Here is a 25,283-nt window from a genome sequence, read left to right on the forward strand (position 1 = left end):
GAGTGGGAGTAGGGCTGCAGTCCCCAACAAGGAGAAAATCCAAACCTCCCAAACCCAGAAAGCTGCTGCTGACAAAGGGTTTGCTTTTTTTTTTAGCTGAAGTCTAATATATGGCAATTCGCATCCAACTTGTTTTTTTTGGTGAGATCTGCAAATTGGAGAAGGTTGTGAACCAGTGGTGTAGAGAAAGGCAAGGCTGGGACGGCTGCCAGTAGAAAATCAAAGAGGAGGATTATAATCAGGGCAGCTGTTTGCACTGGGCGGTATCTCAGGCCTGCTTTTATTGCCTCTTGTCCCCTCTCACTCCTCAGAGGAATGGGATTCATTGCTGCTGTTTGTTGCCACCACAACTTATCTCCTTAGAAAGGTGTTCCTGGCTCGGTTCAGGTGACAGGGTGACACTGCTGCCTTTGCACGTCAGCACGAGGGAGGGGAGAGGAAACTGCAAATGTCTTCCTGATTCCTCCTTGCTTGCTGATTCTTGTAGAGCTGCTGGTATTTATCTTCGGCTTGTTGGTAGCGCTGGGTCCTGAAGAGAAGGAAGCAGATCATTTAAAAACCTGTATTTTTTTTTTTCCATAAAAACATGCTCGTAAAATTCTCATTTCAGAAACCAAGCCAAGGTTGTTACCAAAGAAATGCTTGTCTTTTTCAAACCTGAGGATAGTCAGGGCAAAGTTGAAAAACAAACAAAAAATAAACACCCCAAATAAACACACCATAACTAGTTGTAAAGAAATGGTGTGTTTTCTGCTACCTTCAGAGTAAGTTTCTTGCTCCCCGTGAAGCAGGCAGTGTGACGATGCTGTCTGTGGGTGTGTGTACGGCTGTGCTCACAGCCAGTGAAGAACCCACCCGTTAGGACTTCATCTTGCTTGTCTCAGCTCCTCTGCCTGCCTGCTCCTGCTGCTCCTCAGGAAAGCCATCGCCAGCCCCTGATCCATCCCAGGTTCAGTTCAGAGCCCATCCTGAGGATGCCATAAACTGAGGTCGTGCTGCTCCTGATCCCTCTGTTGGCAGGCAGCAGCCTGCAGGTGCTGGTTTTGCAATTACGCGGGTTTGGAAAAGAAAGTTTTCTGTAAGTACTCTGCTTGCTGTGCCTTGTGTCTGCAACAGCGCTGGGCACCAGCTCGGTTGTTTCACAGTTGGTGGGATAATAACCTGTCCTTGCCCTTCCCAGACCCCATTCACCCCTTTCCTGGAGTCATTTGAAACTGAACTTTGACAATTACTTCTGTTTTTCTCTCCCAGGAGCAGCTAACTTGAATCAATTTGATATGCGTGCGCTGAACAAAAGGGTGCGAGGACTGGGGACAGATAAGCACTTAAGCTGTAGCCGTAAGCTGCTTGGGAGGCTGGAGCTCAGCTGTTGGGCTGCAGGCTACCCGAGGCGATGCAATGGCTCGCTGCTGACCGGAGAAGGACTCGCTTCTCCAGTGCTATATTGTTCAGTCCAGTACCGGTACCATTGACTAAGGTTTCCTTGTTGTTGTTTTTTGTCTTTATACATCTATAACTTAAAACCCTAGGTGGTTTTGAGTTTAGATCACTGCTGTATTGTTTGGTTTGTAATCAGATGGAAGGACAATTGTGGCATGTTACTTTTTCAATTATTTAGTTAATAGTTAACATGTTTCCTGAAAAACCGCCTTTGCAAAGCCAGCAGGTTGGTGATGTCTGTGGGGAGGGAGACGGAGTGACAGATGCTGTGACTAGGTTGTCAAACACTACCTCGTGTCTGCTTAAGCAAGATACCTCTTATTCTTTTTCAAGTAACTTATTTTGGAAAGCCAGGTAAATGGGTACTCATTTCGTAATGAAGCAATGCAAAACTGGGCTTTTTTTAGTAGGATGGGAATAGTTTTCTTTCATGAGGAAAAATGTGTTCTGCACTTGGCGTGCTTGCCTGCTCAGCAAGTTGAGGGACGTTTGGCTTGCCCGTAGCCAGGTCAGCCTTCCAGGAGTGTTACCACCACTGGTAACCAACGCTGGTTACCTGTTGGGTACCTCATCTGCCCGTCCCAGTCCCGGGCCTCCCTCTGGCAAATGGGGTATTGAAATGCGGCTCCAATTCTCATTCCTCTTCTCTCGCTGACTTGTCATGTATCGAGTTTTTCTTCCTCTCAGTTTACAAGCACCTCGCTTTAGAGGAGGGAGGTACGGCTGCTGTGCTCCCTGTTTCACATTTTTAAACCAAACTGTTTCATATTATTGTCTCCTACTCCAAACAATTCCTATTTTCTAACCAAATTAGGGTTGTGATATTGAATGGTATTCACCTTCTCTATTCTCAACTGCTGTATTTCTGTATCCTTGGCTCTTAACTTACCTCCTTTGAACAAGTAAAGTTAATGTAAGCTTAGAGTTGTAATGTGTGCTGCAGATGCCTTAGCAGCCCTGTGACTGCTAAAATTGTCTCTTCTGAACTGACTGTTACCCGAACTTGGGGGGTGGAGGGGGTGGTGACAAAGCCATCTGTGTGCTCTTGGCCGTCGAGGGAAGGGAAGGATACTTGGTGCAGAACTTCTTGGTGATAGTGGTAGGTGAGAATCAGAGGAAGAAATTTTGAACCTATTTAAAAACAAATCCTACCACACCGAGTGACACATTTCTTCATACTGAGAATGAGGGGAAAAAAGCTAGAACATGCTGGAATTGTGCAGCTCCTGAAGTACTCATCAGCTGCTTCTACCATGCAAAAGGCAGCGTGTGTTTGTTGGATCCTTGCATTTCAACTCTCAGCTTCAGAGGAACTGGGCAAGTGAACCATAGCTTTTCTTGCTCGTAGTAGTTTCGGCCTTTAATTTCTCCTTAACTTTTTTTTTTTAATCTACATGTAATTTAATGTGTTTTGTTGTCAAATTGGAACATGGCAGGGCATCTGTAACTTGAACTGTCATGCACATCTCTGAGATGTGCATTTGGTTTGAGTGATGCAGTGAGAGCAGCCCCCCTGTGCCTCAGTGCATCCCGCTGCTTCCCCCGAGGCTGTCATTTGGCAGACCTGCTGAGCCTACCACCTCGAGCTGATGTTTGCCAGGTGCTTGGTAACCACACGCAGCTTTTCTGGATTAAAAGCAAGGTAAGGGATATTCTTGCTTCAAGCGAGGTGCTCAAACACTTCGCCTGCTGCTCTGATCTCTAACTACATGATGGTAATTTTCAGTGTCCGTATCTTAAATTTGTGAGTGCTTGGGCTTTTAATTTTTAATTAAAAAGTAATGTTGAGTTACATAAATCTGATTTAGGTTTCTTATATAAAACTAACGCGGTATGATTGAGTTTTCTGTGATAACGATACTGTGTTCTCCTCCTCCCCCAGCAGAGAAAACAACCTGGAAGAAGTCCAGTTAATGTTCTTAACTGAGTGAGAAAACAGTAACATCGAGCTCAGTATGAGATCAGGGACGGAGGCTGTGTCTGCAGTTGGGTGGTGGGATTTGGTTTCAGGAATGCAGTAGAAACGTGACTTAGATGGAATCACAGAAACATGAGGTTGGAAGGGACTCGAGAGGTCAGCTAGCACCACGATCCGCTCAAAGCAGTTCTCATTAGGTGTGCCTGGGAGAAGGATCACAGAGCAGTGAGGTAGGAAGGGACCTCTGCAGATGATCCAGCCCAACTCCCAGTTCAAGGCACTGCCATCTACAGCAGGCTGCCCAGGGCCTTGTCCAGAAGTCTTGAACCTCCTAGGACAGAGACTCTACAACTTCTCTGTGCACACTGTTCCAGCATTTGATCGCCCATGTACACACATACAGAAACATCATGGGTAGAGTGGAGGGGAGGGGTGTTTTTGAGAATGGAAACTAGTAATAGTGTGTGCTGCTTTTAAGCACTTGTGCTGAAAAGTCCTTCTCAAGCTGCAACATGAGATTTAAAGAATTAAAACATCAGATGGAGTTTCTCAAGGATCTTGTTTTTGAAGTGAATTGAGAAAAGTCAGGTCTGAGCTGAAGTTTATCTTTAAAGAAAAGATAAATGCTTTCAATGGTATATTAAAACTATACCCTCTTTTTTTGAGTCTTTATGTCCTAATAATAGTGTTCTAGGTCAGCATAATGGAGAAATTATTTTGAGAAGGAAAAAAAAAGGTAAGCTGTGTAGGAGTTGTTTGTGCCTACCTGTGGTATCATTAATTTTTCTGGAAAAGAAAGCCAAGTGGTAAGCTGTATTTCTTCATAACTTTTCTGTTCTGTTGTGATTTTGGTTCCATTTTGCTAGTGTACTGGCCTGGAATCATGATCCATGAAATGCTGCTTGCCAGCACTTTGGAGTTCGTGATCCTACACGATTTCATTGCCAGCTGGAAAGCAAAATGGAAAGAAGCAAAACAGACGAGGGTTCCAAACTCTAAAGTAATTTTCCCACGCTTTAGAGATGGTGAAACTAGTAAGCTTTGCTTAGTTGCTGGCTGATACCCTTACCAGGTTGTTGGCGTGGTATTCTGGTATTCTTCAGCATCTGAAGTAACTTGACCTAAGATCGCTGAGATGCATCTTCACCTGGGTCTTTGTGTTCTGGTTTGTTTTGCCTCATTACAGAATTCCTGAGCGTCAGCCTTCTTGCTCTACAGGAATAACAGCATTCAGCAGGCCTGTATCAGAAGCACTTCTACAAATACTGAGACAGAACTGGATCTCTTATCTAGTCTTGATTTATTTTTCTTTTTTTTTTTTTCAACAACATATTTCCCTCTAGTTTCTGTGTATTTTACTTGCTTAGGGATTTCTTAGAAGTCTGAAGAGTTTTAGAAGGAGGGTCTGCTGATTTATATGTTGCATCCATGAGCAATAACAACAAGAACTGAGCAGAGAGCTGTATTTGGGTGAGGTTTGGGCCTGAGCAACCATTGCGAAAAATGAAGTCATGCTAAAAAAAGAACTTGAATGTTGCATAGGATGAGTTAAATATTGAGCTGTGGTTTTGGTTCAGAGAGGATTTTCCTTATACCCAGAGCAAGAATTACTTAGAAAAAAATGATCAGGAGAACTAGCAGAAGTGATGGGTTATTGAAAATGAAATATCTACACATTTATTAAAAAAAAAAACAAAACAAAACAAAACACAACACTTACTAAGAAATACTAGAGCAGCAAGCCGTGGAAATTGTATTTATTAAGGTTATATTCTGTGGGGTGGGAAGTTGTTGTGGAAGTACGGGATGAATTGAGCAGAATGGTGAAACAGCCTAGCTATTACTTAAAAAAAAAAAAAGCATCCTGTTTTTTCTTGTCAAGGTTGTTCTTCGTTACATAGAAGATGCGTTTTTCCTGTTGTCTAGATAGTAGGCCCGTACTGTTGTAGTAAAGACATTAACAGGAGCTGCTTCCAATATCACTGTCAACAATCCTTAATTCCAGTTTAAGAGGATATTCTGAATTCTGGAAACACCAACGTGAAGATAAATTTTTAGGCTGGTAGGTTGTGCTGTATAGGCTGCACCTTTTCACGAGGTATCCTGCTGAGTAAATATAGCAGTGCTTGGGAGGAGCAACTCTTGCTTACAGCTTGGGATCCATACAAGATAGGAAAAATGCCATTAAAATAAAGGATATCCATGATATGAAATGCTTTACCTATTGGGTGTAGTATTTGTTTGAGAGAATAAGGCTGGCAGTTCTGTTCCCAAAATAAATGATCGATTGTCACTTCTGTGCATGTATGCTCAAGCAGAAAGTGAGAGCGAGGACTGGGTTCTCAGCCTCAGCAATCAGTGAGAATTTTTTGCTCGTACACATCGTGCGAGGAAATGCCCTAGTGGGTGATTTTTCTTCCACTGAACGTTGTCGTGTAGAAGATAATCCAGTAGCAACAAGGGTGGTTGGCCCTGAGCTGCGCTGTCTGATCTCCCTCGTAAACTGGTCTGTCTCAAAAATACATTTGGGGAAAGAGTATTTGCTCTCTCCAAAGAGTGCTTGAGTGAAGAAGCAGGAGCAGAGCCAGCTTGCCAAGCGTGGTGCGGAGACAGAGAGCAAACAGCAAGTGTCAGCAGTGTGGGGCTCGCTGTGCTTACCCTGCCTCCGAGTCCCCACCTCTGCCTCTACCTGCTCCAGTTGCTGGCTTCCAGGATCTGAAATAGTTCAGATATCTCGAAGGTAGTCTGGAGTAGCTGTGGTGAGCTGTGTATCGTCTGTACAAAGACTCTACGAGACAGCTTGGACTTCCACTATTGAAATCAGATGCTAGGCTTCTATTTTATTTGCAATAACTGCGGGGAAAGAGTGGTGGTGGCAGGGGGAAACAAGTATTTTTAATAAGCAAAGGCCTTTATGGTGTCTGTGTATGACAATTGGAGAGAATCTGTTGAAATTTGAGGTGGTTGTAGTTTAACTGGGAGAGGACAAAGGTGAGTGTCTGTGGAAGCCCTGCTGGTCGGTGCTGCAGGCAGCGCGCTGCTCAGAGCTGGTGCTCAGCTGCTGTGCTGGGGGGAAATGACCTCTCCATTCCCTGCATAACACTGGCTGAGGAAGATTCAGTGTTTTTTTCCTATGAACTTCCTCAGGAAGCTGTTTGTTTTGTTTTGGATATTGACTTTGGGCATAGATAGTTTTAGTTTTTTAAGCAGAAGATGAATACAGTCCGTGGGACACCCAAACAAACCTGCAGAAGTTCTTAAAACAGATCCCAGTGCTGATTGTGAAACCAGAATTAAAAGGACTGTAAGAAGTGTGATCAAGATGCAGTGATTCTGCGTCTAACCTGTACAATTCTGAAGTTCAGCAGCATCCTATTGCAGAAGTAGACTTCCCTAGGAATAACTCGGAGAACTAATTTTAGAAGCCAATGGAAATACAATGAGGTAGATAAGATGGAAGAATTTACTCTGTTTTGACTGCATTTATATCAAAACATATGAACTGTGCAGTTCTAGCTAAGAGGAAACTTTCTTTTTGAAACAGGCATCAGAATTTTTAACAAAATCTTAACTTCTTTGAGACAATTCGAGCTCTTTTGTAGAGCTCGACTGACTAAATGATCTTTATTTCCTATTGTCTGATAAAGACCTTCACCAGTTTGTTCTTTCTTTTTCAAGCATCTCAAATAATAACCGGCTTAAACATTTTTCTTATGACTTTATTTTTGTCTGGGACAATGAGGGATGCTTTTAGAAGTCATCATTTTATTGGAAGTAAGGGATATTCAAAAAGTACATGATGCTGTGAGCTTGGAGTGACAGTAGTCCTCATGTCAAAAGTTGATTGGAAGTGAGGAAGTAATTGCTTAAAAATTAACTGTATAAAGAATAACAAATGAAGCTTTGCAAAGCAGTTCAGTTAAAACAGGAGTTATTTCTCCAGGAAGCTCCCTTCAGCTTGCAAAGCAACGCTCAGAAACTATTCCGGCTTGGATTGCAGGAATACCTAGGAGTTGGGTTTCAGCCTAGCAGTCCTCTAGGTGCCGAAGGCTGGAGAAGGAAGTGTTAGACTGGAAGGAACTTCATTTCGGGCACCTCGCACTATTTTAGGCATGAGATACTAGGTTCTGTAGCTGTGATTTGGATCTTTCCAAACAAACTTGAACTGTCTTCTCAAGCCTGCGGGCAGCCTGAGTGCTGCTGCTGATCGCAGCTTTCCCAACTGCAGGAGACGTGAAGCGAGCCCTGCTGGTGGGAAACACGGGAATGCTGCACACACTGCCACACTGCAGGGCTCTCCGGTGATGCTGGGAAGAATATCTTGATACATAAGAGCAGAATTAATCCTTTGGGGGAACTCTGTCCTCAGTGTGTGTTCGTGTACCCAGAAATACGCATGAAAAAAGAAGTTGTGTGAGATGAGGCATATTTAAAAAAAAAAAAAAAAAAAAAAAAGGCAAATAAAAACACCAGCCTTTGAGAAGCAGCAAGGAAATGTGAGTGGGGGAATACTTTAAGTGCCTTTTGAAGCAGATCGTAAAGGGAGCTTTCTGAAAAGATATTTACGTTGATACACTCGTACCTCAGGGAAATATCAGAAACTTGAACAAGATTTTGTACTTACAGGATTCTGAGGAAATTGTAATCATAATTGCAAATGTTTTATTTGCATATTGATGAACCGCAAGTTCGTGTATAATTTTATTTCTTAAAAACAATCAAAACCAGATCCAGTTGCTATCTACAGAACTGGGAATGCTACTAATTGGCTGTATGAAGGTGTTCAAAATGAGCTTAAGGAAACATTTTAATAAAGCGTGAGTATAATGCAGTATTACCACAAGTCATAATACCATCCTTCTTTGTATTACTCATATTCTTAATACATGTAGAGAACCATAGGCAACGTACAATATCAGGAGTGCTTGAATTTAGCATGCTGCCAGTTGTCCTCTTGCATTTCAGAGATACTTTATGATTTCTGTTAGGTCGCCCAACCCTATACTGTAGCATCTTATTCTCAGGTCCTTAGTTTCTGGGGTGTTAGGCAGTAAGTAGGCTGTTTCCTGCAGAGTCTCCTCAGTTACCCCAAATCAGTGGTGGTAACACTGTCATGGGTACCAGGTTTGGCACCAGCAGGCAGCAGGGCTGGCAACACCCCTTAATTACAAGCTGTGTTTGCTATTTCTACAGATTTGGGAATGACTTAAGTCCTTGCAAGATTCCTGAAATTCCTCTGCTCCTTGAAGAGCAGAGCACTATGTGGCTCTTGCTTAAGAGCAGCTTTACAACAGGGAGCTGAGCTGATGAGGAGCAGTGGGAGCCAGTCCTGCCTCGCTGTGTAGGGCACGCACCTTGCTGGGGCTTCGTCACGCGCCTCCATCCTCTGCGAGCAAAGGCAGTTCCTTACAGATGGGAAACGGGCTCACAGAAGCAGTTTGTGTTAAAGCCAACATCTCACCTCGGGCTGCCTTTGAACTGCTTTAACTGTTCTTGATTGGACTGTTTGGGCATGCAGAAAGAATGAAAATAAGACACCACTTGGTTTGCTATCTGACTAATGCATATTTGATGTTTCTGAGCCGTGTGAATTTGAAATGAATGTAACTGCAAAATCTGGGGGAGGCAGTAGCAGGAGATGAGAAGAGGTCGTGTGAGTGAGAAAATGGAGAACAAAGAAGGGAAGTGGAAAGACTGAACTTACACAAAGAAGAGAACAGCCTGCTGACTGAGCTGCCGCTTCTCCTATTTGGCAAGCGACTGCTTGTAGGAAGGCTGCTGGGCTCCGGTGTGTGGTGGGCAGTGGGCTTGGGGGCTGCGTCGTCTGGCTGTGAGGTACGAAGCCTTCTGTCTGTTCTCAGAAGCACGTTGTGTACACCACTTCCCTTTTTTCTTACTCGTCGTTTTGCAGTTTCTCTCATCGCGTACACTTTGATGCTGGGATCCCAGCTCTCCTCCCCGCCCCAGCAGCGCTCAGCGGGTTAAGCTGGGGCTTGCCAGTCTGGGCTGTGCCCAGAGCCAGCTGTGGGTGCCGCTGGGACTCCTGTGCCAGGTAGCTGAAGCTGAGGAAGTGCCTGCCGGGGCTGGGACAGATGTGAGAGATGGGCTTGCCGGTTAATTCCTCTAAGCATTGGAATAACCTGGTGCAGGTAGAGCTGAGGCTGCCCATTTCCAGTAAATTTCATATTGCAACTTTTGCAGTCCTTTACTGGACTCCTTTTTCACCTCCTTCTGAATAGGAGTTACTTAGCTTGTGGAGGTAATTCTTCATTTGTTGAGGAGATGTTCAGCCTCAGAAACTCTTGCCAAAGCTAAGACAGAATGAGAGCATCAGAAATGGGGGAAGAAAAGCGGTATTCATTAACAGTTTAGCAAGCAGAACATTCTGTTTTGTTTCAAGGATAGCACCGTGTGTGTAAATTGTTACTGTTTTAAAATCGATCAGATCTGTCTTTGAAATGCTTAGCTGGAAAGTAAGAGTCTGCTTTGGGGCTAGAGCTGAGGGAATTTCTAATGCAAAGGAGCAATGCAATACTGGATGGGGGGAGCGAGGGAAACCGGTGGAGTGAAGTGTCTGCCAGTTCAGTTGCACCAACGCTTACAGGACAAGCAAACCCTGAAAGAGAAATTAGCTGTCAGGTAACACATCCTAACCTGCGAAATCAGAGCACAACATGTGGAGAGAGAAACTGCAGCTTTTTGGGGTCATGAGAATAATGCTGTTTGTAAACCTAGTTGCAAGTTCAGATGTTAGAAAATTGGACCAAGTTTGAAAATAGGCTTGTTTCTAACTCTTTTCAGAGATGCTTTTCTTTAGTGGACTGCTTACTTGCAAGAGGGAGGTAAAACACTGCACTCCTTCTGGCAAGGCAGAAAATGTAGCAGCAGGCTAGCAGGAGACTTCATACTGTTTGTTGTGTTTCCTGCTGCCTTTTTACCTGTTTTTAAGCCTTTGGCTCTTCCTTTTTTTTTTTTTTTGCCTCTCTCCCGATCTCCCCCTTTGGAAATGTCTGTTTCTTGTGCTTGCTAAATAGTGCCAGTGTCTGTTCTTTTAAGCAGACATGTAGGTATGTAAATATTGTCATACTGTTACTGTTTAACCTTGTTCCCCTTCTGGGACCCTTTTTATTTCTGCAATTCCACTGTGTTCACCAAAGGATCTAGAGTACGCTGAACTGCAGTCTGTTAAGTGACCTGTATGCATAATACAGTAGCACAGGTACTCTGTCTAGGCACTCGTGAGTTGGTGGCAACCTGCGTGTAATTAGGACGAGCAAAAGGCAGAATGCTCAGGAAGTGAAAACATCAACACGTCGGATCGTAGTGGGAAAACCGAAAGTGGGTGTTGGAGCAGCTTAATTTACAGTGCCCTTAATGAACAACCTAGAGCGCCAACATCATGAGCTTGTCCTTCCCTTTAAACTTCTGAAATGTTGAAGTTAAGAAATATGTACTTATTAGAAATCTATTACCTATTTTAAGTCCTTGTACCCCAGTCCCCTGGAACAAGCACCACAAGTTCAGCTGTGACGTCTAAAGGCAGGAAATACCTAGTGAACGAGCCAGCCAGCCAGCCCTACTTTTCTGTTACTATGCAGTATGAATATTAATGTTAATTTTGAGTGTAAGTTTTTATTTGTGGTACTATACAGTTATTACGGCTATTGACAGTGAAATCTGATCTGTGGTTGTTCTTTTTCTCTCCTTAGAGCACAACAATGGAAGAAACAGCTATATGGGAACAACACACAGTGACTCTTCACAGGGTAAGCTAATACAATTAGTTGTGTGTGCCTAACTCAGGATGCTGGTAAGCTTTGAAAACAATAAGAAAAAGCCAGATGTCAGGAAGTAAAAGAAAAGGAAACCGTCATATTGCTCTGTTTAAATTTAGAAGTGTTGTAAAAGCTCTGTTTGATAGTAGCTCTCTTGGTCTGTTGTTGGGCTTCTAAGATAAGCCTGCCTACAAATAACTAAACAAGAAACCAAGCTTGAGATTATTTCTGTGCATAACTGAAAGTGGTTAGAAACCAAGTGTCTGTGCGTTAGAAGTTGTACTGTAACTGTAGTTAAGTTTTTAAAACTAATAGCGAAGGCTTAAAATAGTGCAGTTGAATATAACTAAATGTCTTCAAAAGTGCCTAAATTGCTTGTAACTTCTTAAAATCAGTGGCTGAAAATAGTGTCTGGGTGCACTTTGGCACCTTATACAAGATAACGTGTACTAGGAATCAGTGAATACAGGCAACTTTTACGTTCAGACTAACTCTTCTTATCTGAGTTGCTCTTAGGTACATCAGGAAGTGGTTTAATTTATCATGAAGCTGTACAAGAGAAGCAATAAATATGTAAAAATGAAAATACGTAGTAATACTTTTCTAGGCTACTCTTCAAGTTTACAGTAATTAGTAGGCCAACAAGTTCTTGAACAATAGGTATTCTTTTTATAAGTAATTGCCCTTTTTTATTTTCTTTTGGAAACTGTGCAGTCATCCCTGGAACCTTTTATATTTTTTTTTTTTTAAACTTACAGATTTAATCAGTGCTGTTTTTATTTAAAAGGAGAAAAAAAATGGTAGCAATACAAGGCTTGATGGTAGTCTTAACGATAGCTCAGTTTCTTCAGAAAGGGTTATTATTCTGGTTAAACTAAGCATTAATTTAAGTGAAACCTGAAATTGAGTTCAGTCAGTGTGCAAAAGAATAATAAAACACTTAAAACACTGAGATAACTTAACTTGAATGAATTTTGAAACAATAGGTTGGACGTAGAAATCACATCCTTGGTTTCACTTACAGTAAACAAAGTCAGAAGTTCTGGTACAGAAATGAAAGCATGGTTTGATTATAATTCTCATTGATATATTATGTGGCAGTCTCTTGCCAACTGTGCTGGTTTAACTGTTTTGTTAACTTAGTACTTCTCATGTAGATGTTGAAGGCTGGTGGCAGCTATTGTTAATAACTTTGGTAGCAGGAATGTAACCAATTAAACAAACAAACAAAAAAACACAAACACCACATTTTCTACTTGCCAAATACCAAAACTAAAACTTCTAAGCTGCTATTTGTTTAACAGTAGCACAATTTCTTCTCAACATTGTGAAGAAGCTTTTCAGGAGAGTGCACATTTGTTTGTGAGGTTTCAGATTTTGCTTTTTATTTGTCATTCTTCTAGTGTTGGGTTATTAAGTAACCTAATTAAGTAATTAAGGCAGGTTATTAAGTAACCTGATTAAGCAAATCAGGTTACTTCTGTGTACCTGTATGGAGAGAAATGCATCTAGATTTTAGTTATCCTCAAAGATAGCTGGAAGTTAAAAAGTTGGAACGGACTCAAAGCACCACTGCCGGGCTGGGGGTATTTCTCAGTGTGAGTTCATCTCTTCCCATGTGAGCTACAGACCTGCTAGGGACCACCCGTTGTCTGCTATGTAAAACAATTTGAAGAGCTGAACCTGCTTTAGTGCGGGATACTGACAAATCTTTTTTGGCTTAGCTGAGGGCAGTGAGCTGGCTGTGACTAATGGCAGGAGTGACACTTAACCTGTACCGAACGTATACAGGGTGGGTGCAAGTTGGGCTTCACAGCATTAGCTTCCAGTGGTTTGGGGCTTTTTTTGGTATGCCCATAGAGCTCCTTACTTCTTAGTACGTCTGGTCAGTATTTACCTTAGAACTGAAGGTAGACAAGTTGCTTGAAAAATCTGGTTGAGAATAAAGTCTTGGGAAGCTCCCTTAGAAGAGCCAGCACCACCTAATTGGTACCAGTGTAATGGCAAGCACATCTTGGGGGTCCTTTCCCCGCGCCACAAGGAAGCTACTGCACTGCGATGTGCTGTGCCATTTCGGTTTGCTTTTTTTAGTGGTATCTGGTCAGAATTAGTTAACAAACATCAGTGGTCCTTACTCATTGCAGTTACCAGCTTTAAAAATAGAAGGCAAGTACAAGTATTTTAAGTAATACGTGTGTGAGTCCAAGATGCATAAAACATTCTTGACTTCCTTTGTTCTTGTTTTCTGTGAGCAGTTTCTGTGCTGTTGGTAATTCCAGCACTGACAGTGTTATTTTGCTGAAAGCCTGTGGTGTTTTCCAAGATAACTCCATTGCTCCTGTGCATGGTGCAATTGGATTCCTTCAGTTCTTTGTCCTCTGCAAGGCTAGACAAAACTGTAAAAGCAAGAAGCAGTTTTGATAGTAATCATCACATTTTAGGAAAATAGTTACTATTTTGTGTATACCTCTTTAAATACGTCTAAAGAAAATAAGTGCATTAGCAAGTACTGTGTGAGGTGTTCGTACCATGTGTTCTCCATTGATTAGCTGTTTTGATACCTCAGACACTGATATATTAACTTCTAAAAATGCTTCTGCTTTTTTTCTTTCACAGGGTGCAGTTGCTGTATGTAATGTCTCCTTATAAAGCAGTTAATAGCAGTTAGGAAGCCTCATGTACCTTGACAGGATACATGTTTCGGTTTTCGATGGTGCTTTTTTTGCTCCGGTAGTGGTCCTTTAAAAAGATGATATAACACTGTGGAGCGTTTTGAGGATAAAGAGAAGGATTGTTTTGTGTAGGGAGTTCCTCTTGAAGAATGCAGCTTCACTCACTTCTTCCTGTAGGGTTTCTTTCTTTGACCTTTACGTTCCAGAGATGATATTGCAAATTAGGGACAGAGTATACTGAGTCCCAGTAGTTGCAGTATGTATGTGTCAGTTCAGGCATTTTGTGTTTCTTCTTTTTTTTTTTTTCAGATGCGAGACTTTCTTTTTCTTTTTTTTTTTTTTTTTTTTTTGATCCAAGTGCTTCGGGTATCTTATAGAACCCATAACTGAGCATATAAGCGGTCTGACTGCTGTTATTTAACATACTGCTGCAATTCACCAACTGCTGTTGATAAAAGTAGTTATATCTAATTCTGGGGGGATGGGGAAGAGGCTTGAACTTGTAGCCACCTTTTTTTGTTCGCTTTCTCTACTATACTTCTAACTTCTGAGCCTTTTACGTAGCTCTTAAAATACTGAGCCAGCCTCAAATCCAGTTAAAGCTTACCAGATAGCTACAGTTTATCTTTTACCAAGAGATTTTCTATTTTTATAAGGTGAACTCTAAGTGATTTGAAGGAGGAACCATGCCCTTTGTGTTTTAAGTGGGATTTTTTCATCCTTGGAACTTATGCTCTCAGTGTTTAAATACTAGATGTGTTTTTTAAACCTTGTAAAATAGAAATCATGTGTACATTGCTTCCTGCTGTTTCCATGCTGTTAAACTGATCAGGAGTAAAACTAAGATACCTGTCTGTACCTTAGATAAACTGTGGTGATCATCTTGTTATTTCCATCTACTAAATCAAGAGGTTTCTAGGAGCTAGGAGAGTTTATCTTTTACTTCTGGGTTGATGGTAGGCAGCAGGAGTAGTAGGCAGAGAGGTAGGCAGAGAAGTAGTAGGCAGAAGTTCACTGTAAGCTTCCTTATTTGAGCTCTTAAATTTTCAAAAAGATTCAGGGTTTGATTTGAACTTTCCAACTTGGGTTATTCTTTAAGACTTAAATTTAAATTGCTCAAAAGTCTTTTACAGAGTGGTCTTTCTGAGTACTGCCTGCATATGAGACTGCATCCTTTCAGGGTTTCTTGAAGAGAAGAACTTGATGTTATTTAAATAGGAAACCAGTTGTCTTGTGTGTTTATGATTTAGGAAAAGAGGACATTTAAATGAAGTTGGACCTAAATGTCGTCTTTATCTCTCTTTTTCTTGCCCCTTCCCACCCAAGTATAGCGCTAATTGAATTTTGGTTTCTACAGTAATAGGAGGCTGAAAGATTAAATGGTGGTGAAAGAAAGGGGAGAAGTTTTTGCTTTGCAAATGTTACTGTTTTGAAAAGTTTTTTTTTTTTTTTTTTTGCATGTTTTCCTAGGCTATTCTATATGTTGTTCTCTTGGAATGATTTGAAAACAAAAACCCTTCAGTCTGGTCATAAGGGGTCATTATAGTCCTTTAGACTGTCCTCCTGAATGGCACAGGTTTGCACTTTGTAATTCTTGAATCTCAGCCATGATTTCTGGTTGATCTGGCTGGAATGTATTTGAAAAGATGTTCAGTCTTCCTTGAAAGAATTAAAATGAATGTGGAAGAAAGCTGTAAAGTATGTGCCCGCCCCCCCGCACACTTTTGAGACCAACCTTAATTTATTCGTACCTGGCCACAGTGTTTGCTAACTGTTGAATTCCCTTTCTAAACAGTGCATCTCCAAATCCTTGTTTTTATATTGTATGGTTCTATTCACTGCTTGTAGGCTCAATCTGGACCATGTTTTTCTGACCTCTCTTCTGGGGGGAAGTAGGGAACCTTTTTTCTTTTTGAGCAGTAATTATTGCATGTAAATCTGGACATTACACATAGGTGGGTTACAGCCAGATGCAGACTGCTGTGTTGCTTCCACTGGCACAGTAGGGTTATAAAACTCACTGTCAAAACTGGGTCGTGTTTGTCGAAAATTCTGGAGAAGTCAAAAGGGATAAGTCTTCCATTATGGGGTGCATGCTGGTGTGGAATGGACAGGAAAAATTGGCTGAAACCCATTCAGTGACTTGATACTCTGCATAGCACGGAACTTCAAAATAAATTCTTGAGCAGGTTATGGCATTTAAATGGAAATATCCTTCCGATAATGTTTGTTTCCTGGGCAGTGATGGGAGAGTGAGACAGTTTGCAGATCAATTACACTGAGAGAGTTTTTCTTATTCTTGCTGCTTTCAGGCAGCAATGTAAGCATCATTGTTATATCTTGAAATGCTTACCAGGAATATGATTTCATAGGCACTGACCTCGCTGTAGTGGCAGGTCACCTTAAAGGGAAAATACTGAAGCAAATTACTTCATGTGCTGAAAAGATTCTGATATATTTAGTGGTACAAGTGATCTTGGTATTTTTCTTAATACAACTGCAGGTTCAGTTCCTATTGTGTGCTGTGATCCTGTCAGTTTCTGAGCTGAGTGAGGTCAAACTGAGGAAGTGCCATAATGTGAAACCTCAAAGAAAGTGTTGCAGGAAGTGGCGAAGCAGCTTTGAATCTGTGTCTCAACACAGTGATATGGTGTGTTGGGCTTGCTGAAGATTAAGGCGTTAGTGATGACCACCTGGGGCCCAAGCCATAAAAATGTGGTTGGGATCAATTAATATTTGGTAGTCAAACTCTTCTCTGCCTTCTAGAAGTGAATTTTTACTTCAAAAACAAACACAACAACAACAAAAAATCAAACAAAAACCCCTCGTTTCTGTATGGATTGAATGGCATTGCATGGTTTGTTATTCCTTCCTTCTTCCAAAAAGTCCTATTCGTTCCATAGGAGATCTGTGTTTGACACAGTAACATGAATTTTAACTGTATAAATAACAGAAAACGCATTTATTTCTCTTGTTAAATTATAGGCCCCTGGATTCGGGTTCGGTATTGCAATATCTGGAGGAAGAGATAATCCTCATTTTCAGAGTGGTGAGACATCGATAGTTATTTCTGATGTGCTGAAAGGAGGCCCAGCAGAAGGACTGCTACAGTAAGTGCCAAACTACACCCGCCTTCTAACCTGGGGCATGCATCTTTGTCAGAGGTAGCTTAACCTCTCAATTGTTTTGCTCTCAAGATATCTATAACTGTTTGTATAGTAGGTTTATAATGTATGTAATTTTTTCAGGTATGCTCTGTCACCAGTATTTTTCACTGATTTCAGTATTTATACTGCATGTTGTGATTTTTTTTCTTTTCAGAGAAAATGACCGTGTTGCAATGGTTAATGGCGTTTCAATGGATAACGTTGAGCATGCATTTGCTGTTCAGCAACTGAGGAAAAGTGGGAAGAATGCCAAAATTGTAAGTGAATGTCTTGAAGACCTAAGTGTCCTTAAGTTCAGAAGCTATAGACCAAGAGTGAAATAGTACAGTCTGCTATGAAATACATGCATGATGCAAGGTACTTAAGTAATACCTACCAAAATTGCTGAGTGGAGTGGTGTTTCAGGTTTAAGTGATGATTTGGCCCATGGGTCACCCAAAATAATACTGTAATATGAATGATCATATTTGGGTAGCATGGCAATAGATAATAGACTTTTCTTTATGGTAAAGTTATTCTCAGGCTGCCAAATATTCAATTTTCAGCTTTGCTTAATCTTTCTCTGCTTTCTTGAGTGCCCTTTTATCAGGTTTTTCACTGGCTACTGTATGCTGAAGGTCTTTACCTCCTATTCAGACAAACATAGTTCTTATACTTAGCAAACAGTGTGCCAAAGTAAAGTATAATTACCTTAATTCCTGTAATTTTGTAGGCTTATTCAAAGTGCCAGGCTGGCTTTTGAACTTTGCTAAACAGAACAGATCATCACTTGATGGTAGTAGTCTGTCTTTCCATAGAAGTTTTGAGAGTAGTTTTTATGTTTCTGAAATTGTAGAATACAAAAATCACAATGCTTAACTTCTGAATTTAGCAAAACAGGATTTTAGGGCTTGTAGAAAAGCTTTTGTGATGATGGATTTCAAGTGCTCTCATATGCTTCAATAGTGTTGCAAAAATTGTGCCGTGTTTTGCATTTGTAGGTTTAGCAATTATTTAAACCTTAGACAAAAGACTGTGTGGTGAGCTGTGCAGGGCTTCTGGTACCTAAATGTTTTCTGTGAAGTTCAGCTGGTGTATGCTTTGGTGATAGAAATAGTTCTTCTTTTTTTTTTCTTATGCAAAGAAAATCAATTTATAATAGAACTTCTTGTATATTTGCTAGGTGTTACAGAATTAAACCTTCTAGACAGAGTCAGGTTTTATTTTGGAAATGGCCATCTACATTAGTGCAAACTGACTTGGAACTTTCATCGGGAATGTTTCCCTCTCCCTGTGGCTTATGTAAACATGGCTTTGGAAGGTTGGCAGGCTTCAAAGTTACGGAGAGCTGCTGTCAATAGCACACTGAGAATACAACAGTTATTTAAAAAACAAGTTTTCAGCAGTACCAGTGACTGGTTTGTGGGTTTTAGCAAAGAGAGAGGGTATTCAAATATTTAACTCCGTGAAAACAAAATATTGTGCTGTGCTGCAAAGGCTGTAGTTCTTAGAGTTTTTTCCTCTTTGTGCAGAAGGAAAACGACTAATACCTCCATCAGAAGGCTAAAACTACCCTGTTCTTAAAAAGTGCAATGGGTTCTGGTAATCTGTATTTGAGGTTCCTATATTATTTGTATACAACTTCATAACAAGAAGGCAAGAGTTCAGAGCGTTCGCAAGTACGTCTATTTTCTTTTGAGCCTTTGAATTAGTTTGGCCTCTGACATTTGGTAACACCATTAGAATTACACAGCATGGAATCTGTTACATGTGAACAAGGCAAATTCTGTAAATCAGTCTTGAGATTTAATTCTGGACTTGTTATGCAGTTCCAAAATAACTCTCCAAGAAAAGAAGTCTGGTGCTACGATTTTTTTTCCATTTTTTGTCTCCTAAAAGACAGTATATGGGCTGGGGATTCTATTGTTTATTTAGACCAGAACATGTCTGCATAATCCTGGATACAGAACAATGAAATATCTTGCTTGGAACTCATTGGTAATCATCTTCCATTGTGGGATTCTGTTACTTTTTTGTTAGGCAGCAACAGGTTCTCAAGAGATCTTGTTAGAGAGAGTGTACCTAGGCTTATCCCTTTGTAGTGATAATCTTGCCTGACGTGTTTGTTTTTCCCCTTCGATGATAATTAAGTAGACTTAATTAGTAATCACAGAATGGTCTAGGTTGGAAGAGACCTCAAGATCATCAAGTCCAATGTATGTCTGTAGATTTCATCTGTATACGTAGAATCATAAAATATTCCAAGTTGCAAGGAACCCACAAGGATCATCGAGTCGAATGCTGGACTCCACACAGGACCACCCAAAAATCCCACCATGTGTATGAGAGCGCTGTCCAAATGCTTCTTGAACTCCAGCAGTCTCAGTGCTGTGACCACTGCCTTGGGGAGCCTGTTCAGTGCCTGAACGCCCCCACAGTGACGATCCTTTTCCTGACACCCAATCTGAAGCTCCCTTTACCCAACTCTGTTCTGTTGATTGATTCTCTACACATCAACTGTCTTGTGGCTATAACTAGGCTTTTCGTAACCAGCAGACCTCACATTCTCAGGATAGTTGAAATCTATACTTCATAGATGCAGAATGAGAAGTCTGGAAAATCTGTTTTTTTTTAACTGTTACATGTATTTGTTAAAGGCTAGCTACACATCCCACACTTTGTGGGATGTCATGACTATCACTTTGAATCTTTCAGTCTTGTATAACTTTCCCCTTGTGTAAAGGATTCCCGTTGTCATGAGCTTACAGTGATCAAACTTGGGATGAGTGAGAATTTAGGTTTTCCACCAGTCCCAAGGGGTTGGCAGTCCAGGAACTGAGTATTTCTTCCCAGATGTATCCTCATATAGCTTGCAAGAGTAAGTTTATTTTAATAAACAAGAATGCGTTTACAAAGTTCCTGATGACATATTAGGAGTGTTTTCTCTACCTCATATTAGTTTAAACACAGCTAGCTACTTCAGGATAAATGGATACCTACGTGTGTAAGTGGAGGGTTTATGTGGAGATGGGTGGAAGCTAAAAGCGATAAAGGCTTTCAGGCTCCAGAGGAACAAACTTGCATCACGTATTTAATTGCTGTTGTGAAAGAGAAACTAACTTAGTTTTGACATTAATTTTCATGTTGGCCTATGAATCTGTTCCGCAGCTGCTGATTACCACTTGAGGAAAGTCATGGCCCATCTTTATTGCTGAAAGGTTTTCTCTTTTTAAAATAAAAGATCAACAATAAAACCCATTAAAAAAAACCCAAGCACATTAAAAACAAAAGAAAGCAAATGACAACAGCAACAAAAAAAGCACACCTTGATGTTAAGACTCAATTTATACACAGTCAATATTAAAATTACTTCATTGTTTCTGAATTACGCAGTTGATCGTGGCTAGCTTGCGTTTTGTAAGTAACTTGCATTCTACAGTTGCAGAATAAAGAAGAATGATTCTTTTATGTTTTGATCCTGGAGAAATTACTGCAGTACTTTAGGAAAAAAGCTGCAAAGTACAAAATTCATCTGAATTTTTCTTATCTTATAAAACTGTATTTTCATGTGGAGTGCACTGAGGTGGTTTTGCAATGTAAGGGTAGGATTATAAAGTTTATATTTAGTCAATTCCGTTTGAATGAATGCATCAAGTCAAACACCATTGGGATTAATGTTTGTATAATATAACAAATGGAAAAATAGGATTTTCCTGAAATTTATTTCTCTCCCCCCACCCTCATTTTTTTTTCCTTTTTTTGGGGGGTGTGTGTGTAAAAATAAAAAAAAGTTGGAGTTGGCATTTTTATTGTACTGATTAAAAGACTGAACAGAGGAGTGTCTTTGGGTGAAGGACAAAGCTGATGGGGGGGGGGGGAAGGGCATGAGTACAAAAACTTTAAACCCAAGGTTTTAGGGTTTTAAAATAAAGTCATTTAGGAAAATGACTTAACGCAGAGCTGCATGCTTCTGCTTACTCACTGTACTACTGATACCCACACCTGCAGTTGCCTGAGGTATAGGACACAGGGAGCTTGGAGTGCAGGCTGTAGCCTAACCACAGCTGCGAGTCCCTTAGTCTTGTGTCCTGTCCTGTCCCATGCCGCACACTCCCCAACTTCCGTAATGAGCTCTGCAGGTAGTTTATTGTTGTTCTCTGTAGGACTTGATTCCTTTAAGTACCTTGCACCATTCACTGAATGTGTTTGTGCTTGCAGAATTTTGGCTTGTATGTGTACATGTATATGGCTACATATATACAGGTACATATGTGTATGTACATGTGACTTATGTATGTACTTGTGACATACATATGACTTGCGATGTGATATAAAACCCATTAGTATGTACTTAAATGTGGTAATGTAAAATTAGGAGGCGCAAGAGACATGCTTCAATGCAGCCAGGGGCTGATACTGATGTTTGGTTGTAGACTATCCGAAGGATGAAGAAAATTCAGATTCCAGTAGCTCGACAGGAACCTGAACCAGTGTCTGAAAATGATGACGATAGCTATGATGAAGAGATACGTGATCCAAGAAGCAGCCGTGGTGGTCCCAGTTCCAACAGAAGGCACGAGAAGAGCTGGGTAAGAGACCGAAGCGCAAGCAGAGAGAGAAGCTTATCACCGAGATCTGACAGAAGGTCAGTTACTTCCAGTCAGCCTGCAAAACCTACCAAAGTAACGCTGGTGAAATCAAGGAAGAATGAAGGTAACTTCTCCAGAATTCTCTTGTTAAGACCTTCGCTGTTGATTTTTTTTTATTTTTTTTAAAGGCCAAATGCATCAGTCAGTGTGGTGGTAAGGGCTTCATGGACTTGATGAACAGTACTGTTACAGTTTGCTTGCCAGTTTTACAAGTAGCTAGCGGAAAACTTGAAAACAGCTGTTGTGTTTCTAGTGATATTTTTCATATTCCAAAATATGTGCTTAGTAAAGGGTAAAGTATTACATAGTGTAAACAAATCGTAATTGTGCATCTGACTTCTGTTAGTGACTTTGTACATTCTATGTATTTTAGCTGAGTCTTTCATGTCCTTCTAGTTTGAAAGAGGAAAAACTGTACATAGCATAAATTGAACTATTAAGCAACATCTACTATTATAGGCAGAGTCAAAAGAAGAATTGATATAATGATAAATATATGGAGAAATTCTACTATAGTCCTTCATGTGCCAGGTTCACCCTTCTGTTGCTGTTCGTAGTTCAAATCTTCTGTAAAGCGGTATTGTAAGTCTTCAGATACATCTTCCTTTTCTTTACTGTAACTTAATCAGTATTCTTTCCTTTTTTCTTTTTTCTTTAATTATATGAAGAGTATGGTCTACGGTTGGCAAGCCACATATTTGTGAAAGAAATATCACAGGATAGCCTTGCAGCAAGAGATGGCAATATTCAGGAAGGAGATGTTGTACTGAAGGTATGGTAAATTGAACACACCAGCACAAAGAGAAATTTCATTAATGTAATTGTTCATAGAATCAACCGTCACTTCATAGCATAATTATTGTTAGTAGATGATGTGTAACGATGAACTTACTTTGAGGATCAATAAATCTAAGTATAAATCCCCTTGTATAAGAGAAATTATAAAGCGATTTTTTGTCTTAAGTATTTTTCCACAACTCTTACTTGGACAAATAGTGCTTACGTAATCAAAGAAACCTTTTGTAAATGTATAATTAAAAAAAAATTGTTTGGGATGGTTCAAGACTTTGTACCTAGGTGATTGGTTATACGGTATAACGTTGTGGACTGATGCTGTTGAGCAATGCTAGAACTTGCTTTCAGGTGAATGTGATTTTTGTAATAATACATACAGCCAGTGTTTTGTATCTCAAAATTTGTTAATAAGATTTTGCCACAAATGCTGGTACAGAAAAACGTGCCATTATTACTCTGCTGTGATGCTAGTTGTAAAAAGCATAACTTTTTTTTTTTTTTAAAGAGCTTCATATTAGTGGTAGGTGTTTTATCTTTTAAATTTGAAAATAATTTTCCGTGTTCTTATAGTTTGGATGAGACTTAGTTTTCCATTGTATAGCATTCAGTGTAAACTATGGCAGTTTGGAGAAATCTCTAAGTATTTCTAAATATCATCACACAGAAAAACACCATCCTTACTGGAGATTCAGTGTTTTTCAGTAAGTTTCTGTGCTTTTCTTACTGTTGCAGATAAATGGCACAGTGACAGAAAATATGTCCTTAGCAGATGCAAAAACACTAATAGAAAGGTCCAAAGGCAAGTTGAAGATGGTTGTTCAGCGAGATGAACGAGCCACGCTGTTGAATGTCCCTGATCTTTCTGACAGTATTCATTCTGCTAATGCTTCAGAAAGAGACGGTGAGTATAAACATTATTTCCAAAGGCAGAGAATCCCTTGTGTTTTGACAATGTGAAATACTTAAGTGGGATGAGAGGAGGGTGGGGAGGATGATAGAGTAGGATTGTCATGTGAGTAAATTCTTTTGACTGTGTTTGAAATCTGTACCTTAAAAAATGTGGAGAAAAAGATAGAGTTCCTTTTCTTGCAGTTGTTTTTGCAGGAGTATTATTTAGTTGTTTTTGAAATAATAAACATAGATTTTAGCATCTTCATAAAAATCTTTGCAAAAGCTTATTTCCATTTAAGCAGGTCATGCCACCATTTTAATTACAATCATTTCATGAAAAAACAACTTTTATTTAACAGACATTTCAGAAATTCAGTCGCTGGCATCAGATCATTCCAACCGATCACATGACAGGCCCCGCCGCAGTCGTTCACGATCTCCTGACCAGAGGTCAGAGCCTTCAGACCGTTCCAGACATTCTCCACAGCAGCCCAGCAACGGCAGGTGATGGCAGCATTGTATTATTTTTTAAATCAACTATTTAAAGTGAGATTTAAGTTTGTAGGAGTGCTTGGATTTATACAGTGACAAATGTGATGTGGAATTATGGTAGTAGTGACATAGATTTCTTTTTTTCAAGAGATGCAGCTGATCATGATCCAAATGCCATGAGAATTCAGGGGAAATAGATCCTTGTGTTTACCCTCTTTAAAAAAAAAAAAAGAAAAAGTGATTTTGTTCTTATAACATGGTTATATGTGTGACCATGCAAGTTTAATATTAATAGATGTTACTGAGGCATATGCAGTTAGATTTTGATTCATGTGGAAATTAACTATAACAATCTTACTTGAGTTGACTAGTAGCACAGTCCTATTGATTGTCCAACCTGGGTATAATTGTAGAAATCTGATTTGTTTAGGTATAAGCTTTTTATTTTCCTTACTATCTTTCTTTAAAAATTACTTTATTTCAAAATGCATTTAACTCCTGCAAAATAAGGTGTGTTGCTCAGCAGATGTAGTTTTAGTAATGTACTTTTTAAAATTTGAGTTGATACTGAGACATTAATGTGATAACTAGGAAGTAGGTAAGTCTAATTTTAAATGACTCCTTTCTGAATTCATGTTTTGTATGGTTTAGAATATTTTCTTCTGCCATGTGGAAACGTAGTCTTTAAAAAACAGATATGTCCTTTTCTGCATTTGGGCAGTTTGATTTTGGAAGTGGACACTAGATAGCAACAGAATTCAAAAAGTATCTTGATTTTAAATCGAACAAATCTTTCAATAGTAAGAGAACTTCATCTTGAGCACGTGTAGATGATGGAGCAAAAACCACTAGAACTGATCTGTTGTAAATCTCAAATTCACAGCCTGTATTTGAAGACTTTAAAATGCTACCAAAAATTCTGAAAACCAAATTGCAGCCAGCTGTTCCATAAAACAACAACACCTAATTACTGTTTATTTGTAATCTTTTGTGTGCCCAAGGGGGAAAACAGCACATATACCTTGTCTTCTGCATGGATATAACCTTAAAGTAGGAGACACCTTGAAAAGCTTGATTGTGAAGGTGATGACGCCCTGTCAGATTTGAAGCCTGTGTTCCTTAACATGCGTTTAAAATGCAGTGCAAAAATGTATGCAGAAAAAATCCATCAAAACTGAAACTGACTTGTCCTGCTCTTAGTGCTTTCCTGTCCTATTACAGTGGCTTAGGTAGATGGTCACTTCCTCCCTACAGACTGTGCTGTCAGAAGAATTAAATCCTTCCTGAAAAGGAACTTTTGAAGTTATCTGAACTCAGAATGCATCTGTTATCTGCTTTATGAACAGGAGCTACCCTGGCATGGACCGCCTTCCTGTCGGACATGGCCCTTTCGAGATCAGAAAATCTGTTGGGCCATGAGCCACATAAAGAACACGTGAAATGCAGCTTTTTTGTAGGAATTTGTGCAAGTTCAGATTTGCTGCAGAAGTAGATTGTTTGCAACG

The 25,283-nt window shown here is 40.1% G+C and overlaps 1 protein-coding gene across 14 annotated transcripts in view; it reads left to right on the forward strand.

Annotated features, from left to right (window-relative positions):
• The window catches only part of TJP1 (tight junction protein 1), a 159,914-nt gene that overhangs the window by 102,787 nt on the left and 31,844 nt on the right, over positions 1-25,283 (forward strand). For 11 of the 14 annotated variants that reach the window (XM_038184899.2, XM_038184900.2, XM_038184901.2 and 8 more), the window contains 7 exons: positions 11,068-11,124; positions 16,791-16,915; positions 17,127-17,229; positions 21,385-21,664; positions 22,269-22,372; positions 23,128-23,296; positions 23,646-23,790. In XM_038184899.2, the coding sequence (XP_038040827.2) occupies positions 11,068-11,124; positions 16,791-16,915; positions 17,127-17,229; positions 21,385-21,664; positions 22,269-22,372; positions 23,128-23,296; positions 23,646-23,790 (983 nt within the window). Of the gene's footprint in view, positions 1-8,966; positions 9,194-10,949; positions 10,983-11,067; positions 11,125-16,790; positions 16,916-17,126; positions 17,230-21,384; positions 21,665-22,268; positions 22,373-23,127; positions 23,297-23,645; positions 23,791-25,283 lie in introns of those variants that run through there. The other 3 variants (XM_072043633.1, XM_072043630.1, XM_038184904.2) reach the window with 3 other exon arrangements.

Source organism: Anas platyrhynchos, chromosome 11 (assembly GCF_047663525.1).
Source record: "Anas platyrhynchos isolate ZD024472 breed Pekin duck chromosome 11, IASCAAS_PekinDuck_T2T, whole genome shotgun sequence".
NCBI lineage: Eukaryota > Metazoa > Chordata > Aves > Anseriformes > Anatidae > Anas > Anas platyrhynchos.